Raw genomic sequence first — 19,815 nt, 5'->3', positions numbered from 1 at the left:
TGGATCATCCAGATGGTCATTGGCAAACTTCAGACGGGCCTGGACATGCGCTGGCTTGAGCAGAGGGACCTTGCGTGCGCTGCAGGATTTTAATCCATGACGGCGTAGTGTGTTACTTATGGTTTTCTTTGATACTGTGGTCCCAGCTCTCTTCAGGTCATTGACCAGGTCCTGCCATGTCGTTCTGGGCTGATCCCTCACCTTTCTCATGACCATTGAGGCTCCACGAGGTGAAATCTTGCATGGAGCCCCAGACCGAGGGAGATTGACTGTTATCTTGAACTTCTTCCATTTTCTAATAATTGCGCCAACAGTAGTTGCCTTCTCACAAAGCTGCTTGCCTATTGTCCTGTAGCCCATCCCAGCCTTGTGCAAGTCTACAATTTTGTCCCTGATGTCCTTTGACAGCTCTCTGGTCTTGCCCATTGTGGAGAGGTTGGACTCTGATTGATTGAGTGTGGACAGCTGTCTTTTATGCAGATAACGAGTTCAAACAGGTGCAGTTAATACAGGTAATGAGTGGAGAATGGGAGGACTTCTTAAAGACAAAACTAATAGGTCTGTGAGAGCCGGAATTCTTAATGGTTTGCAGGTGATCAAATACTTATTTCATGCAATAAAATCCAAATTAATTATTTTAAAATCATACAATGTGATTTTCAGGATTTTTGTTTCAGATTCCATCTTTCACAGTTGAAGTGTACCTATGATAAAAATTACAGACCTCTACGTGCTTTGTAAGTGGGAAAACCTGCAAAATCTGCAGTGTATCAAATTCTTGTTCTCCCCACTGTATGTATATATAATATATATATATATATATATATACACACATTTATAAAGGGGTGTGTGTGTTTTGGTGATTGGTATCTTCATATGCGAGTTTCAGAATGTGGAATTGAGTCCTCCCAGGGCAAAGTATCTACCTTCATTTCAGTAAAGGAGTCATGATTCATGGACCAAGCTGTGAAGTTTTCTGTTTTCAATGTTTTGTGCCGAGCTCTCTCTTCGGGATCATCGCTGAGCCCGAGACAGCTTCCAACTCTAGTTTGTTTGTAATAATGTTCCCAGGGAGGTTTTTAATATCTCTGTGAGGTTCTTTGTCATCATTCCCGTAGGTCCAACTATCACTGGTACATCTTTGCATTCTTCAGTTTTCAGGATCTTTTCATTTCATTCTTGAGGTCTTGGTATTTGGTCATTTTCTTGATTTTTGTGTTTTGGCCAAAATCACTGGTATTAACACCTCACGTAGCAATGCCTTTTTCTCTCTTTTTTGCACCCACGTATGATATCTGGTTGCAGTGCTTTGTTTTTGATGTTCATGCTCGAAGGGATCATTAGGTCGTACATGAGCGGTACTTCCATGTTTTCAGTCCATGTTATTGGTTAATGTTCCCACAAATTTCAATGTTTTAGCAGATGTGCCAGGGGTTAACATGACACAGTCTGTTGTGTTGTGTACAGCTGTTCAGACATGAGATTAAAAAAAAATTTTATTTGTGTTCGGTCATTAAGCATAACATGTGACTCTCTGCTAATGCCACCTCCAAACCTCACCTATCTCTTTTTTTTTTTTTTTGTCCTCCTCCTCCTCCTCCTCCCCCTCCCCCCCACCCTACACTCTCTGTCTGTCCCCTCCCCGCTCCCCCCTCCAAATAAAATGCAGCCATCTCCTCCCACCTCTCTCACTCTCACTCTCACTCTCACTCTCACTCTCACTCTCACTCTCTCTCTGTATAGCAACGCTTCGTGAGGCGTTGCTCTCCTTACCTCCACCCCTCTTCCTTGCTCTTCTCCCTCCCCTTCCTCGCTTTTCCTCGCTTCCCTCCATCCTCTCTGCCTCCCTTTCTCTTGTTTTCTCTGTCTGTCTGTCTGTCTCTCTTTACACCCCCCCTCCCCTTCACACCCCCCTCCCCTTCACACCCCCGTCAGCTAAGTGACGGGTTGTATTTGCTAGTTTCTATAATAAAACAAGACGGAACAAAGTAAATCATGTTTTTAGTACAGTAAACCCTCCAATATCACGGGGTTAGGTTCCTGGACTTCGAGAAAACATCTAGGAATATCGAAGGCAGCCAGAAATATACACATTACGGTTGAAATAAACATGTTTAAAAAAAATATATATATATATATATATATATATATATATATATATATATATATATATATATATATATATATATATATATATATATATATATATATATATATATATATATATATATATATATATATATATATATATATATATACGAAAAGATTAATCTAAAAACATTCATCCCTCCATTGGGACCATACACTGTGCAGAGTGTTAGTGCTGCCTAAGCAGTTTCCTTGGCTATTGGACACAATCCTGGACTTGTCGCCACTCCAACACAGTATACCAGCATGCTGGCACTCATTTTGCCGACCTCGGAAGGATGACAGGCAGAGTCAACCCCACCTGGTATTAATTCAACAGCCCAGCAGGATTTGAACTCGGGACGCTCGGATCCCAAGCCCACCATACTAGTCATTATGCCAACACCAGGCATAATTTGTCCTGTTGGAGTAACCAATTTGTTTTTAGCTTTGCTAAGAAATATCGCAAATTTTATTATTATTATTATTTTTTTTACATCGAAGGCTTCCTCGTGTTCCTTTCACCTGCTGTTTTCTCACCATTTGTCAGCTATAGGATGTTCTCTACATGTGACTGTAACATTAGAATGATTCTTTATTTGTGTTTCCATTAACATATTGTGGATGGGTTGTCTGTAAAATTGTATAATGGTGTTTTTTTGAGGGTAGGAAAAAGCTGGTGATATTCGAGAATAATCCTCGAACAGCACACCTATCTTGTAGTACTTAAGGGCCTTGTTGATGGAAATGTGGCATAAACTATTTATCATGCCACTGCACTCGCTGTGGGACAATCTGATAGAGCACATGTGAGAGTGACAGATAACTTCCTCATGAGCAAGATTACATGTACAGTATCTGTGTATTTACAGACATCTCTGCTGACACGTGCTGTGTGGAAAGATCAAGATGGTGATCTACCTGCTGCTTTGGGCTTGTATCGTCAAGGCCTGGAACACCTCATACCTGCCTTGCATTGTCAGTTTCTTCTCCCTGCACATGCTCGACACAGCTTTTTCTTTAATTTTGTATTTCCTAATGTTTGCCAAGATTTTTTTTCTTCACTTTTAACCATTATAAAAACCATTGTAATTTCCATTCACTTTAATTACTCTTTATCTTATTCGTTTTATTTCGTGAGATTTGCATGCTAACTCCTTTGCTCCTTCGGCATGAAAAAAAAAATAATGTTTGCAAAATCTTTAAGAAATGAGCTTTATAATGCTGTCAGGTATTCACCGACAGAGGTAGCACAATTGCCTCCGCACTCTTTCATCTTGGTTTCGAGGGGTTGATTTTCGAGATGACTTTAAACTCTGATTGGTGTATCACAGGCAGTGTTGCATCGAGTGCTCTACCCCTCGAGTGGACATTAAGCTGGGGACATATCTGTCAGCATTTGTGTTTCCTGGTGGATATTAGGGATCCCATGATGTCCTTCGATGAAGAGGAGGCATGTTATCGCCGGCACCCTGAACAAATTCCCAATTCTTGCTCTGACTACCTGGAAGGGCAATGGCAAACAACCCAGCATAATCTTTGCCATGAAACTGCTTTAGCAGCACATTGACACACTGTCAGCTGAGAGGGAGAGGGACATACATATATAACCATTGCACCAGTGACTAAAATACTTTTATTATTTCAACATATTGAATAGTTTAGCAATACACAACAATCAGCAAATTTTCTGCCATAACTACTATGCTTACTTTGATCCCTGCCGTAACTGTACTATGCTTACTTTGATCCCTGCCGTAACTGTACTATGTTTACATTGATCCCTGCCGTAACTGTACTATGCTTACTTTGATCCCCGCCGTAACTGTACTATGCTTACTTTGATCCCTGCCATAACTGTACTATGCTTACTTTGATCCCCGCCGTAACTGTACTATGCTTACTTTGATCCCTGCCATAACTGTACTATGCTTACTTTGATCCCTGCGAAACAAAAGTTGATTTATTTGAGAAAATTAGAATAAGCCTGTGCATGATCTGTGTAATATTCTCCCTGATGTCCCTCAGATGAAAGTGATCCCCAAAGGAAGACAGCATTAAGATCCAAGGTTTGTGTGGTTATCATTATCATTTCATTATTTATCGATTTAAATGGGAATCTGCTGGGCATGATCAAATCGCTCTTCGAAAAGGAATGTACGTGACTACGTCATTAATGTAAACCTTTTGGGCGAAATTTACAAAAGGTGTTTAAGAGTTAGACATGTGTTGAATGGATAATCATGCGGTGATCACCCATTCAGGGTTAGCCACCAATCGCCAAAGAGTGATTATCTGAAGCAGATAAAAACCTAATCACAAGCGTTTAAATAACAAAACTTTTTACACATCGGTGAGGGCATGTTTAAGAGTGCATTTAAGGCCTTGAGGCAAGTATTGCATGGCTTGCAATTGGCAGTCTAAATGAGACTGTGAATATGGATGTGTTGGGAGTGCTTGAATTTTCTCGAGGATAGGAATAGGGTAGTTCGCCGACGTGTATTGAGAATCTTAGAGGATAGATGAAATCCTCTGAAGTATGACAATATCAAATTTGTCCAGAATTACATATTCTAAAAGGAATCGTTTCGTTGGCTGCTGAATGTAGTACAAGATTAACTGGATCAACCTACGATGAGTAATGCGTTGAATCCCCTCCAACAATTGTCCATGGCACTGCAATTCTATGTAAGTGCATAATTTCCATTGGATGTTGGAGATATGTTTTACAGGCTAATTGACTGTTTCGATGTGCACAACTAATCAGCTGTTTCGCTCTCTTTGTAAATTGCTATTTAAATGGGCGATTAGCTGTGCGCTTACAACGATGTTTTTGTCAGCGTTTTATAGCAAGGCGTGTGTTAGCAAGATGCTCGCTAAACGCCTTTCGTAAATTCGGCCCATAGCGTTTACTCGTACCATTGTGATTGTTGTAATATTAATCTTTCACACTGAAATATACATGACATGCGACTGAGAATTGTTGCATTCTATGATTAATCCAAATAATTTCCCTGTTCCATTTGGCAATATAGTTTACCCCACGCACGCAAAGCAAAAAGTGGGGTTAAGCAATTGGTTCATGTCAGTCTGTTCATCTTTCTGTACACGTCAGTTTATGATCAAGGAATACCTTATTTAAATTGAATGTTGTATTTTGAACTCTAATGGGAAAACAAACCAGTTGTTTTACCACACTTTGTCTCTGATTTTGTCCTGATTGTGCATGCGCAGAGAGGAGTGAGATAATATTCTCCACTCTGTCTGCCTGTATGACAGTCAAGCGAAATGTTAATCATTCCAAACAGGAAACTTATTGTTTTTAACATCATTAAGGACACAAACTCGAGGCACGAAGAATTAATGCAACATGTTACGTAGGGTGGTGTAATAGACTGCAAAACCGGCGGTAGATTTGAGAATTCCATTTTTTTTTGTACGACCTTCACAATCTTTATTTTATTTAAATTTAATCATACACCAGAACACGTCTTCTTGCATATGGCAGCTTTGTTCTATGTCGCTGTAATTTTGTTGAGGCGTAACTATGCCGCTGTTGCTGTGCCCCAATACCAGTACACTGGTACTCATTTCACTGACCTTGGATGGATGACAGGCTGAGTCAACCCCACCTGGTGTTAATTCAGCGGCCAACGGGGCTTGAACTCAGGAACCTAAGATCCCAAGCCAGCTACCCTAAACACTAAGCCAACACCAGGCTAACTTGAACACTGTAGAACCTCCTTATTTGCATTATTTGCACTAACAATAACCTCGAGTTTAACAGTACTTTGCCATGTTGAATAGGGTGATGTAAAAGACTGCTTCAGTAGGGCTACTATATTTTAACTTTCTGAAAATGTGGACACTCTTTTGAAGAGTTCCCTTGACGTATTGAGCAATCATAGATGCAGTCTCATTCGGTGTGTTCCGTATCTCGATTAATTTTGACTGTAAACTGCCGTTCTTCCAATTCAAATTCAGTATTTCTGTCAGAAATACTGAATTATTTCAGGAAATATTGTGCTTGTCTGAGTCCACATGAGATTGTAAATCGATACCACCTTTATTGGCCACAGAGACATACATACCAGCTCTACATACCAAGCACTCCGCTTCCCATTCTTCTTGACCACTTTGAAAACACGGGAATTTTGTCTTTAGTTCTGCAGTGAATTTACTCTTTCGTTTTGGCATTTTAAAGAGCTCTTGAAGAAATTCAAACAAGTGTGTACGGTATGGACTCAAAGACACTGAATGTCGTACTGAGCACCCCACTGGACTCTCTCTCACTCCGAGGTTTGACAGGAAGTGTACGCGTGGGTTCGATGTTAAAACACGTCCATTATGCCATTACATATTATTTATTTATTTTTACATGGTCTAGACTTGTGGAAGAGTGGTGACACACAACATAAATGGAACAGCAGGAGAAAGGGGAAAAAAGAAGACAGGGCAGAGGGAGAAAGTAGTGAGGGAGAACGCAAAGGGTGGACAATATGGATACATAATTTGACCAGTTTGTGATTTTTGTCAAGGTCTGAGGAGAGGGAAGAGGCTGCTGCCTGTCTGTCTGTCAGAAGGATGAGAGATGTCACGGCACAGAGTGGAGTCATCAGCAAAGAGATGAAGAGGATGTTCCAGAGAATCGGTGAGATCATTGATGAAGATTAGAAATAATATGGGGCCGAGAACACTGCTTCAGGGTACTCCAGCCTTGATGGAGAGAGGAGATGAAAGGGTTCCGTTGAAAGCCACACGTTGTCTACGAGAGTGTAGGAAGTCAGTAATCCAAGAGTGCAGTTGGCCTTGGATTCTGTAGGCAGACAATTTGGAGAGCTAGGCTGGATGCCAGACTGTATCAAAGGCTCGAGATATGTTCAGAGTCCCTGTTCTCATGTCTGATATTGAGGGCCTCTGTCCATTGGGAGAGTAGAAGCAGCATATCCAAGGTAGACTGACTAGGTCTGAATTCAAATTGATGATCTGAGATGAGGCTGTTGAAGAAGAGTAATGATTTTATCTCAACTGCAATGATGGATTCCATGTCCTTGCTGATGAGTGCAAGTTGGGCTGTAGTTAAGGGGATCCATTTTTGCACCTTTTTATGTAATGCTGTGATGTTGGCTGATTTCCAATTTCATAGGTGGATATAGACCAGTCCTGAAGTCTAAAAATAAATAAATAAACCTGCGAATGTTGAAGCAGGTCACACTTTATGGTCCGCTAATAGCGAATCCGTGAAGAGTGGTGTCCGATGGTATCTATTTTACCAAAAGCCTTCGTCCAGAATCCCAAGCCTAAGCTCAATGCTCACCTCCATTCATCCCCTTTTTTTCTCTCAGGTGTTTGAATGTTCTTCCCATGTCTCTTGTTTCATGTTCTTCCCTCAAATACTTCACATCTGCTGCCGACTGTCACCTTGATCTCCCCAATTTATACCGCTGAGCTTTATGACACCCAATGAGACTCTGTCCCCCTTTAAACCTCGGCATCTGTCCTTCTGCTCTTAAAAACACCAACCATTGTGAATTGATAGCATCACACATAACCTTGAAAAGGGGAGCATTAAGAATTGTCAGTAACAATTTGTTTGGGTTAATAACTTACCAATCCTTCTCATAGATCATCAGAAAGCTTTTAATAAGCGAGAACAATCATTGTATTTAACACAGTCAATTCTTCAAAAAAAAAAGTTTCTGTATTGAGGTTCCTGGAAGGGTAGAACTTTGGGGGAGGGGGGAGGAATGGGGGGAGGGGTGAAGGGGAACCTCAATGTCGTTGGCATGTCACCCTCATGGTCATACGGTTTGACCATGAAAGAATAATCTACAAACTCACAAACACTTGAAAATATTTACAAGATACCTTGTGGCCTCATGTGATTTCTCTGGGGCATGGCTTCAAGTGTGACATGCGATTATTGCTACCCCCACTCCCCAAACACCCTTACGGCCCAATTGTGACCTTTAGTTGATGCATAAGCACATTCCTAATGATTGCTAGCATTGTTTAATACTCGCCTGAGGGAAATTTGGAGAAAATTGGACGTATACATATGCATTTAGATATGGGCAGTGTTCTGGCTGGAGTCGCCGGTCCACACACCTTCCGGAAGTAAAAATTATTATAACCAGTTATCCAGTTCCATCACGTCGTGGCTGACTTCTTGTGACATTCAGATTTGTACTGCTTCCCGAAGCTTCAGAAGAGATGGCTTGGTTGCAGCCTCTATTCCCATCCATCTTCTTCTTCCCTCAATCATACCCAGCCAGCATGGTTGACTTCTCCAGACTTTTGTTTTCTGCATCCATGATTTGTCCAAAGTATGACTTTGTTTTAGCTTCAGTGCTTCTAATGTACATGGTGGTCCATTTTCTTCAAGCACTGATTGAGCATTTCACCTCTGGAGGTCATTTTGACATTCAACATGATATGTTGGCAATAATGAAGATCTCGTATATAAAGCTCAATTCGCATCTTTATGTCACAAGCGCCGCCCATTAGCCAGGCCATCCCTTTCCCCTTCTCTCCAGCAGGCCAGAAACGTGCCACAACATGGCTATCTAATATATAAAGAAAGTTTGTTTGCTTAATTTGGACCCTGCATGAACTAGTGCAACCAAACTTTGCATGTCCTCTTTCATCCAGAGAAAGGTTGAGGGCTATGTTTGGATAAAAAAAAAATTGACCCCAGATAATTGCCCTTCAGGTGTCAATTGGGTCTTGTGCTTATACACTGCATGGGTCGCCCCCCCCCGCCCCCCCGGAGCATTTGAGTAATATGTATTGCGAAGATCAGATCATATGTTGAGGTTGTAGAGATTGGTTGTCAACAACACATATTTAATCATTATCGTGTTTACACATGTGCCTATTATTAAATAGATTGCTTTACTTGGCACATCTCAGCAACAAGTCAACATTCCTTCAGGGACATTTCACGAATATCTGCATACCAGACATCACGTGATTGTGTGCTATTGTCAATTTTCATTGGATACTCTTCGTGGCCAATCAGGAACCATAAAACTGACTAGTTACACTCCTCTTCTTTTTCTCAGTAATTTTCCACCCCAAGATCCCACCATTTCCTTACCTTTCATTCACCTGACTTCACCTTTCCTGGATAACCTTGTGGCATGGTGTGTTAGAAACATTGTGTTTTGATGGTTACACCACAACATTTTGAGTATTACAACTAAACACCAGGTAAAATAATTGAAAGCCATTACACGGAAACTGTTGATACCCTTGACAAATTGCGTGATTTTTAGTTATTTTTTCATTTTATTTTGTTTTGCATTCCCAGGTCATGAAAACAAACTTTGTGTGTAAGTGATCTGCCTCTGAGCTACCAACATATATTTTCAATTCTGACTGAGTCAATTTTCAAGGGAACTCCCAAGGGAACACTTCTGTTTTATAAATACCATAACCTACCTTACTTACATTACAAACATTACCAAATGCTCCCAAAAAGACCCCTGATGGGTAGAATCAAATCAGATGCAAAGAGAGTGGCAGTCTGCAGGTCACTTGAAACTCTAAAGCAGATCCAAGCAGCTGATTTGATTCTGCCCATCAGGGGTCTTTTTTTGTGGCATTTGGCAATGTTTGTAATGCAAGTAAGGTAGGTTAAGGTATTAAGATATAAAGATGAGCAGCCTTCAGGTCAGCTGAGATGACAGAGAAGACACAGGCTTGGGTTGAGGAGCAACGTGCAAGACCAGCAGCTTCCAGGTCAGCATGTTGGGCACCCTTAGAAGGTGAAGCATTTCAATACAATCCAGCCAACTACTACGCCAACCATTGATTACAATTTTTTTTTCTTCTCTGCCAGCAAGATGACCGCCAAAATGCTGCTGTATTGTAATGTGCCCAAATACTACACTTGGGATGTATTAATAAATGTTTTCAAACGACGAGTTCAGGGAACTGCTGTACCAGGGTATGATGGCATATTTCCTGTTGGAAAGAGAAACATTTTGCAATGCCCAAGATTGGTAATTCATACAAATCCATAAAGGCCAACATTCCCCAATTTGTCATGCAGGAAATATTTAAAGACATATTTCATTGAATTTCCCCGGGCAACGTCGGTCCTTCAGCTAGTGGCATAATCTATCTATAATTCCAGCAATCTGTGTGTGTGTGTGTGTGTGTCTGTCTGTCTGTGACAGCTGTTTCTCGACAACCACTGGTCCGATCTAATTGAAACTTGCCAGGTATATTGCTGGGGACCCGAGTATGTGCCTTTTCAAAGTTTGATATTAATCGGACAAGTGGTTTCCAAGTTATGGCCATTTATTTACCCAACCAATGATAGGACACGGTGCTATGACGTCATATTGATGTCGCAATTCTTTTTTTTTGCACATACGGCCACACGTACGGGCACATGAGAGTGAAGGAACGGCCTGTGTGGTTGTTTCTGGCACACGGTTTGAACGTCTTTTTTTTGCACGTACGGCCCTGCACGAGTAATAATAATAATAATTGAACAGTACTCGGTGGAGCGCATACCTCTGCCAAGCTGAACAGTTTATGGTTTGTATCCTACTGATAGGCTGGATCCAGATCTGATCTTTACCAAAATCTAATCACATCATGCTCATGACACATTCATCACACACCCTATCTGTCCACCAAGTTTTACCCAAATCCATCCATAACTTTTTTGAGATATCCTTTTTACAGACAAACAAACAGTTGAAAAAATAACTTCCATCCACCTTTGGTGGCAGAGGTAAATATTAATGTTTTTACAAAATATTAATATGAATGATAATAACAATAATAAAAGAAACTGCAGTGCCTTCAGAAAATATTCACACCCTCGACTTTTGTCACATTTTATTGTGTTACAGCCTGAGTTTAAGATGGATGAAATAAAAAAATTTTTTTTGTCATATCCACACAAAATACCCCATAATGACAAGGTGAAAACATGTTTATAGAAATTTTTACAAATTAATTAAAAATAAAAAGCTGAAACGTCTTCCATCAATAAGTATTCAACCCCCTGAGTCAATACTTTGTAGAAGTGCCTTTGGCAGCGATTCCAGCTTTGAGTCTTCTTGGGTATGCCTGCATCAGCTTTGCACATCTGGATTTGGGGATTTTCTCCCATTTTTTCCTTGCAGATTTTCTCAAGCTCTGTAAAGTTGGATGGGGAGTGTCGGTGAACAGTAATCTTCAAGTCTTTGTGCAGATTCTCAATGGGATTCAAGTCTGAGCTTTGGCTGGGCCACTCATGGACTTTCATGTTCTATTCTAAAGCCATTCAAGTATTGCTTTGGCTGTATGCTTTGTGTCATTGTGCTGTTGCAACGTCAATCCTCACTGCAGTCTGAGGTCTTTTACACTCTGAACCAGGTTCTCCTCAAGGATTTGCCTGTATTTGGCTCCATTAATTGTTCCCTCTGTCTTCACGTCTTGCAGTCGCTGCCGCTGAAAAGCATCCCCATAACATGATGCTGCCACCACCATGCTTCACGGTAGGGATGGTGTTAGATGGGTGATGGGCTGTGCTCGGTTTTCACCAGATGTAGCGCTTCGTATTCAGGCCAAGTAGTTCAATTTTCATCTCATCAGATCACTGAATCTTATTCTTCATGCTCTCAGCCTTTCACTTGCCTTTTTGCAAACTTCAGGTGCGCTGTCATGTGTCTTTTTTTTTCCCCCCAGGAGTGGCTTCCGTCTGATCACTCTCCCACAAAGCCTAGATTTGTGAAGTGCTGCAGAGATTGTTGTCCTTCTGGCAGGTTCTCCCATCTCAGCCAAGGAACTCTGAAGTTCTGTCAGAGTGGTCATTGGGTTCTTGGTCACCTTCCTGACCAAGGTCCTTCTTGCTCAGTTTCTCAGTTTAGTCAGATGACCAGCTCTAGGAAGAGTCTGGGTAATTCCATATTCTTTCTATTTCCTAATGATGGAGCTCACTGTACTCTTGGGAACTTTCAACACTCTAGAAATTGTTTTATACCCTTCCTCAGAGTTCTACAGACAGTTCCTTGGACTTCATGGTGGAGTTTTTCCTCTGACATGGACTGTCAGCTATGGGACCTTATATAGAGAGGTGGGTTTCTTTCTCAATCATGTTCAATCATCTGAATTGACCACAGGTGGAGTCCAGTCAAGTTGTTCAGACATCTCAAGGATGATAAAAGGAATTTGGATGCACCTGAGCTTAATTTGGAGTGTCGTAGCAAAGGGGTTAATACTTATTGACGCAAGACATTTCAGCTTTCCATATTTAATTAATTGGAAAAATTTCTTTAAACTTGTTTTCACTTTGCCATTATGGGGAATTTTGTGTAGATCAGTGACAAAAAATTGAAATTTAATCCATTTTGAATTCAGCCTGTAAGTGTAACACGACAAAATGTGACTAAAGTCGAGGGGTGTGAATACTTTCTGAAGGCACTGTCGGTGGCCATTGCAGCTCGTGCCTGCAAAGCTACTCCCTTTCACTCGATTGACTCAGCAACCCCTTCTCCCATTCCTTTCGATCTCTTCACACATTTCACTCAACACCTTCATCCACTCCCACTTATTCTCCTTTCCCCAATGCTTTCTTTACATCTTCACATACTTCCACTCAATCCAATCACTCACCCCCCCTAATCCCTTCATCCACTCCCACTTATATCCCTTGTCTTAATACTTCCAGGTTCCTTGCAGTCGAAACTCCATGACATTTTAATTGGTTCTTTATCAAAAGTAATTTTGGCCCTGAACAATTGTTGAAGTTTTGGAAACTTTGCACCTGTGTTCGCATTGCTAAAACTTTACGAGAGCGATATAACTTCGAAGAGTTTATATTGTGACGGACGTCACCTCCGGATATCTCCGAGAGGACGGTGTGTCTTAATAGTGCATCAGATAATTGCAAAAATACTTCGGTTTGTGATGCAAGCATGAAATTTGGCACAAATACTCTTTGAGGTCCACTTTTTTTCAAAAAAGGCGCTGCCCACGCAAAATTCCAAGATGGCGACCATTTTTCAAGATGGCCGCCATATGCACAGAAAATTCCTCTTCTGCAGCTAAATATTTGAAATAAAACACAACAATAAAGGTGTAAACCAACGTTTTTTTTGTGTGTCTAAGATTTTAGCATGATTATTCTTTGTAATGTAACACCTCACAGCATGGTTGTAACAAAGATGGCATCCATGATGCCTGCCGCAAAACCAAAACAATGCTTATATTTCAGGAAATAATAGACATAGACTCATAATTTTTGGATCTATACCTAGGTTTTTGGGATCAACTAATTAGGTGGACATGGTTTTAGATTCCTAGTTCCCATGCATACTGCTGAAACAAAGATGGGAGTCCAAGATGGCTGCCACAATAGCTATAAACCATTGGTCACGAACAAGCGTTTGGAACAAAATCAAGTTATTTTTTATTTTTTATTTTTTTAAGGTTTACTAACTTGACAGATATGGTTCAGATATGGACAGAAAAATTCTTCCCATTTTGCAAAGGGAAAAATCAACCATGGACGGCTCGTCGTCATGGGAGATGCTGAGGCCATGCTCATACAGCATTTCTACCAGGCTTCTCTTCCTGGTTTTTGGCAAAGATAGAGACCCATGTACACTGGGAATGGTGTTTCTCTGTCTTTGGAGTGTCTGTGTGTTGCTGCTCCCTCTTTGTATCGGGAATAGCAGTTGTACTGCAGCAGCTGGAAAATGGCCTGGTTAGACTTTGAAGCCCCAAATCTCAACTGTGATTTGATGTCTGCTCCATGTTCAACCATCCCGACGAATTGAAGGAGAATGGGTGGTATAGCATCTTTAACACAGCCTTCAGGAAATGTGCCATCAAATCTTGATTTATGGTCTAGTATGTGTCGTCTCAAGATTTTTGCAGCTTTAGCCATCACAAGTGCATCAGAGTATTCTGATGCTTTTGATTGTGACAAAGCCACATCTTTCTGGAATGCTAAAAGCACACCTCTTCCCTTTTTTGTGAGCTTCAAGCTCAGGGATTTCAGACAATAATTTATCCTTTAATCTGGTGGTATTGATAGTGGGAGTATCAACAGCCAGTTGTGCCAGACGTTGGTATAACTGGTAAATATCTGCAAGGGGGAAGACTGTGGGACCGTCTGAATTCAGACTGGTTTCAACAATGTAATTCACCAATTCCGAAAGAACCAGTGGATACACATCTGGTTCCTCCTTAGTTTGATGTGTCTTTCTCAAGACTTCTGAGATGGTATCTCTCCCTGTTGTACAGATCAGTGAGACAGGCACGATGGTATTTTAGTTCCTGGGCAATGGCATCTCTACCACCCAGTTTTGCTAACAACGTGCCATCATTCAGTGTTTGAGCACACTCGTGCAGCCTCTTGTCCAAGTTCATGGTCATAACTTGCCGAAGGTCAGATTCAGGTGATGTCTTTTCATACATAATACATACTTGACCATCATGGCTAGTTCGTCGCTGCTTCACATGCCCTTCATCTGTTTCACTACCACGAGAGTTGGATCGACGTTTCTTGGCACGATCGAGTTTAGTGTTATTAAATAACAACCGACAACTCATGTGGTACTTTGCCTCATTCCTTCTCAGCTTTGCCCTATACCTCCACCCTCATTCAGTCGAGCTGGGTCTAAAATCAATGGGAGTGCACTGATCTCATTGAATAGAGGTATATTGGTCGCTCGCATAGTATACCCATCATGTTCTGGGACATGATGGATAGGAAGGGAAGTCAGGGCCTCATTCTTTTTGTCTTTTTGGCAAAGACAGCATCTAGTCCAGTCTGTTTGCCTCTTGGCTAAAATTGGATTCGCATCTGCTATTTTGATTAAGGCCTAGGGTTTATCCTTTTACCACCTTAATCAACGCACATTCCTGTATGGGATACGACTAAGTTCAGGTGACCGACACCTAGCCCGATCATTCATCCAGTGTCATTTAAGTCCCGTGTGATCTGTACACCATTCGGGTAACTACATGAGCAAGTCATGTGTAGCCTCCTTACCCTTGGCTCGGCTCTCCCGTGCTGGCACACCCTGTCAATTCAGGCGTGGCTATCTAACTAAATCTAGTAACTACAAACTACTGTTTACTAGCTACTGGATATGGAGCTGTTAGACAGCATTTGGGACACTAAACTATACTACAACTACTAGTCTATTACTATAGCATTAGTAAAGCTAGATCAGCTGACACTGAACCCCATGCTGAGTTACACAGCAGTGACATCACCAGTGTGCCCTGGTTGTGCGCCGACATCACTCTATTATAATTATGCTAAGCTTTCCTCCACCCTCTAAAATGCAATCTGACAAAATAAGTAATAATTCTAATAAAATCCTTTATCTTTATTACCTATTTGCCGACTAATAGTACTTTGTATTTCTATGTTTATTCATTGATGAGATATTTTTAAGTTTTACGGCGGCCATCTTGGACGCCATCTTTGTTGTGACAGCTAATTTTGCAATATATGACAAACAAGTGAACATTTATGCAATAAATCAGAAATAAAAGTATTATTTTACCACTCAATTTTGTGAAATGATAAATGATTATTACCAGCTTGATTTTTCTGGAGATATGGCTTTGCAGCCATCTTGAAAATGGCAGCCATTTTAATTTTTAGCAGGAGCAATATTTTTGCATAAAGAGTGATCCTTGGGGACTAGAGATCATTTATGTTAAATTTCATGCTTGCATCATAAGATATTCTGATGAAAATTGTGGTGTACTGATAGAAGATGCTTAGCAGGCAGACACGAGCGGGGGAACAGTCGAGCCGGGCTGTTTCACAAGCGCGAGCGCGGGCGTACTTTGCCCGCGGCTCCCCTTTATTACGTATGCAGCACACGCACAAGCCGGGCGACTACAGCATCACTACAACGCCTCAGGCGGCGCGCACACCTTATATCCCTTGCAGACCCGATGACCACGCCGACCCCTCCTCCCATCATCATGCCCATCATGCATCATCATCATGCCCCGCCCTGCATGCCCGCAGGCTACACCACACTCCTCCCTCCTAAAACTATGATTATTAAATGATCACCATCATAATAAGCATAAACAACACAAAGGACTTCGGTATAATAGTCGACAAGGCACAAAAAATGAAAACAGCGAAGTATAACAGCACACCACATCATATAATGCGTGAAAGCGAGTTAATGGAGCTGCCACGGCCAGATTCCGAAGACACAGCACCTCCCAAACTCTGGCCGCGTTACCGATATGAAGCAGCAAGGCGAAAAGCACAGCAGCACTACGCAGCAAAAACGCCCCCAGGCGGCCCACGCTTACACGGCCTTTGCCGAGGTCGCGGCGACCTCCCGAGCAAACCTCCCCCCAGCACCATCAAACGCCTCCGGCCCACAAGGCGGCCCATCTCCCCCAGCCAGACCTGAAGCAGATAACATTCTGAGGCAGGAAGCTCGCTGTCTGGCAGCCGTGGCGCCAGCGCCAGCCCCGAATGACCTTGGATGGGGGCGCTGAACAGCGCCGCTGGCTGGATGCAACCAATGCTCCACAACAATCCACGCACCACAATCAGTTAAGATTCCACCGCATGGCCAAAACGGCCTTGAGCGAACCCAGAGAGCCGCGTCCCAGGCGCCAGGCACGTCTGACCTTGCCGCAACCAGAGGTGGGGGTAACGCCAACCAGCGCACCAGTCTTGGCTCCGAGTCGATCTCCGAGACCCACACGGCAGTTAGACGGTAGCAATTCCATTTAAACCACACTTTAAGTACAGGCTCGTCATAAACCAATAGGAACACCACTGGAATCATTGCAAACTCATTTTTCCGTACAGCGCGTTTTTTTGATAAAATCCCAGCACCTGATAAAACAACTACCCGTGGCTCGGGGCAATGGAAGGCCAACCAAACCTTTTTATTCGCCACCACTGCTCCCAAAGCCACCACATCACATTGACCATACCGCAAAACCCATCGATTGATCTCCGCCAAACCCACTCTCACACAGGAACTGCTGGCATTTATTTTAACAACGTTAAACTGCATCACTAGAGCAAGGAAAAACGAATATGCAATGAACAGCAACCCATAACCCTCATCACGAGTCCGATTCTTGATTGTTGACTCGATGTCGTGACTCGCGACTTCCTTTAACGCCACGGGCTCACCGCAACCTGTTGAAGCTGCCCGAACAACACCGGCGCGCATTGCCTCACGAACGCTGCCGAAGCGCGGGAACTCATCGCGAGAGCTGATACGGCTCTCACCACTCCCGAACCGTACATCACCGCCGCAGGCAGCAACGAACGGCCGCTCCCGTTGCATCGACGCGGCTCCCGCCGCCAGAACCTCGCCCTCGGTACTCGACGAAGGCATCGAAGAGAGCACTGGCACACCTGGAGGTACGAACCGGAGATCCAGCCTGAGGTGCGCCAGCCAGTCCCGACCCAAAAGGACGGGCCCCTCCCCTCGCACCACGAACACCAAGAGTAGGGTGCTTCGCCCCCGGTAAAGCACCGAGACGTCGGGCGCTGCAAGCGGCGCAACCGCTTCGCCGGTGTACGCGCGCGATGCGCGGGCAGCACGAGTGGACTCAACTCGACACCCGATCAGTGCCCCGATCACCTCGACATTCACTGGCATCGGTCCTGTCACCGTAGGACCAACTGAAACCAGGTTCAATATGGGCAGCATGGGCGATGACCCTCGCCCCACACACCGTAGACGACCTCGAGTGCTCAGACCGCCGCCCGAGTGATTGCATTGCAACGCTCGCCCACGACCCGCGCCGCAGACCGTGCGCGTGGCCGTGCGTGCCTGGCCCATCGCGCTGACCCCCGGACCATCTGCTGTGCCCCGACCATCGAGACCCCGGACATTCTTCAGAGCTTGTGCGACGTCCAACGCCGCGTTCGAGCCGAACCGCGTGTCCTCGTTCTTTAGCCGTGGCTCTGCAGAAATCATTCCCCCGATCTGACGTGCCTCAATAAAACGAACAGTGAGCGCGGCCGTTGCCCACTCGACGTGGCCGAAGTCGATTCTGACGAAGGCGGGCACGCGTTCGTGCGCCGTGCACCGGCCCTCTGCCATGCTCGTGCTGGCGAGACCCTTGGCTCCGTAGCCTGGAACCGCACGGGGTATTCGCTGCCGATCCGAGCACCACCACCCCGCACACGCCGATCCGAAGATCCTCGTCAGCCAATTGTGGTGTACTGATATAAGATGCTTAGCAGGCAGACACGAGCGGGGGAACAGTCGAGCCGGGCTGTGTTTCACAAGCGCGAGCGCGGGCGTACTTTGCCCGCGGCTCCCCTTTATTACGTATGCAGCACACGCACAAGCCGGGCGACTACAGCATCACTACAACGCCTCAGGCGGCGCGCACACCTTATATCCCTTGCAGACCCGATGACCACGCTGACCCCTCCTCCCATCATCATGCCCATCATGCATCATCATCATGCCCCGCCCTGCATGCCCGCAGGCTACACCACAAAAATAAGAAAATATCTTCAGCACAGTTGCTGAAATATTAGGATTTTTGATTTCATGGTGGCCATCTTGGACACCATCTTTGCTTTGACAATTTGATTATGTACTAGAGCCCAGCCAACATTCCTTTTAGATTCTTTGACCCCTAAAACCTAGGTATACGTTCAAAATATTGTCTTTAATCCAAATACTTTTCAATTTGGATGGTGGCCATCTTGGAAAATGGTCGCCATCTTGATTTTTTTTCGTGGCCAGCACCATTTCTTAACACAGTAGACCAAAGAGAGTATTTGTGCCAAATTTAATGCTTGCATCACAAACCGAAGTATTCTAGGGGTATTTTGCAGTTATCTGCTACACTATAATAGACCACAATAGCCAGTCGCCCCAGAACTTCCCGCGGGATCCCACGCCCAGTGTCATGCTACCATATAAAGAAGACCGGGAAACGAGCGAGTACCGTGCTGGTAATCACGTAACAGATCTTAATTCTTTGGCAGAGCAGGGCCAATTGTTGTGTAACTGCTTCCAGCGATCTTCAAGCCCAGTTAAACCTGGTCAAACACCCACTGCTGCCTTGTATCACCATCAAAATAGACAGTAAATTAGGACACTGATGCATTTCAAACATGCATAACACGAACCCTCATATTTACAAGGCAGGTTTCACAGTCGTATAAGCACAATTCACAAGCAGTTATTCACAGGTACATGCACATTCCCTTTTTCCATAATCGGCATCTGTGCCCTCAGATCCTTATCGGTCATTTATCAACTTTACATTAACCTGGTGCCAATCATGCAACCGTGGGAAAGCAGAGATGGGGGAGGAGCAAGATAAGATTATGTGTGAGATGGGAGAAAGAAGCTGATGGGGTCATGTACCTGCACACCTTGCACTAGCCCAGTTGAGCAAGCACTGCCCAATGGTTCTGGCAAATGGTCTTGCACCTGGACCCCTCGTGCTCCGTTCTCGGTCCCTCCTCCATGCCACCAATGCACCACCCTCTACGAGCGCCCAGTGATGGACCGTCCACGGTGCAAACTTGCTGCAGGATTTTTGGCAGGAAAACATTGGAGGTGTGTGAGGCGAAGTAGGGCCAGTGATGCAAACGGGCTGCGTGAGCATCGTGACCGGGACTCAATGTGAAGGTACACAAGGACGAGAGGTGAAGAATGTGTTTGAATGCAAAAGAAAGGTGCGAGAATGAAAGGATGG

The 19,815-nt window shown here is 43.7% G+C and overlaps 1 protein-coding gene across 8 annotated transcripts in view; it reads left to right on the top strand.

The window, feature by feature from the left end:
- ULK3 (unc-51 like kinase 3) overlaps positions 1–19,815 on the top strand; it is a 109,852-nt gene that overhangs the window by 9,490 nt on the left and 80,547 nt on the right. For all 8 annotated transcript variants that reach the window (XR_015056461.1, XR_015056460.1, XR_015056459.1 and 5 more), the window contains 2 exons: positions 3,000–3,105; positions 4,156–4,196. Coding sequence is in view for 5 of the 8 variants with exons in the window: in XM_085874855.1 (XP_085730981.1) it covers positions 3,000–3,105; positions 4,156–4,196 (147 nt within the window). In the remaining 3 variants the exon portion in view is untranslated. The remainder of the gene's footprint in view (positions 1–2,999; positions 3,106–4,155; positions 4,197–19,815) is intronic.

This window comes from Eptatretus burgeri, chromosome 3 (assembly GCF_056783735.1).
Source record: "Eptatretus burgeri isolate ZD-2024b chromosome 3, Ebu_testis_v1, whole genome shotgun sequence".
Taxonomy (NCBI): domain Eukaryota; kingdom Metazoa; phylum Chordata; class Myxini; order Myxiniformes; family Myxinidae; genus Eptatretus; species Eptatretus burgeri.
This window is presented reverse-complemented; position numbering and strand designations above follow the sequence as displayed.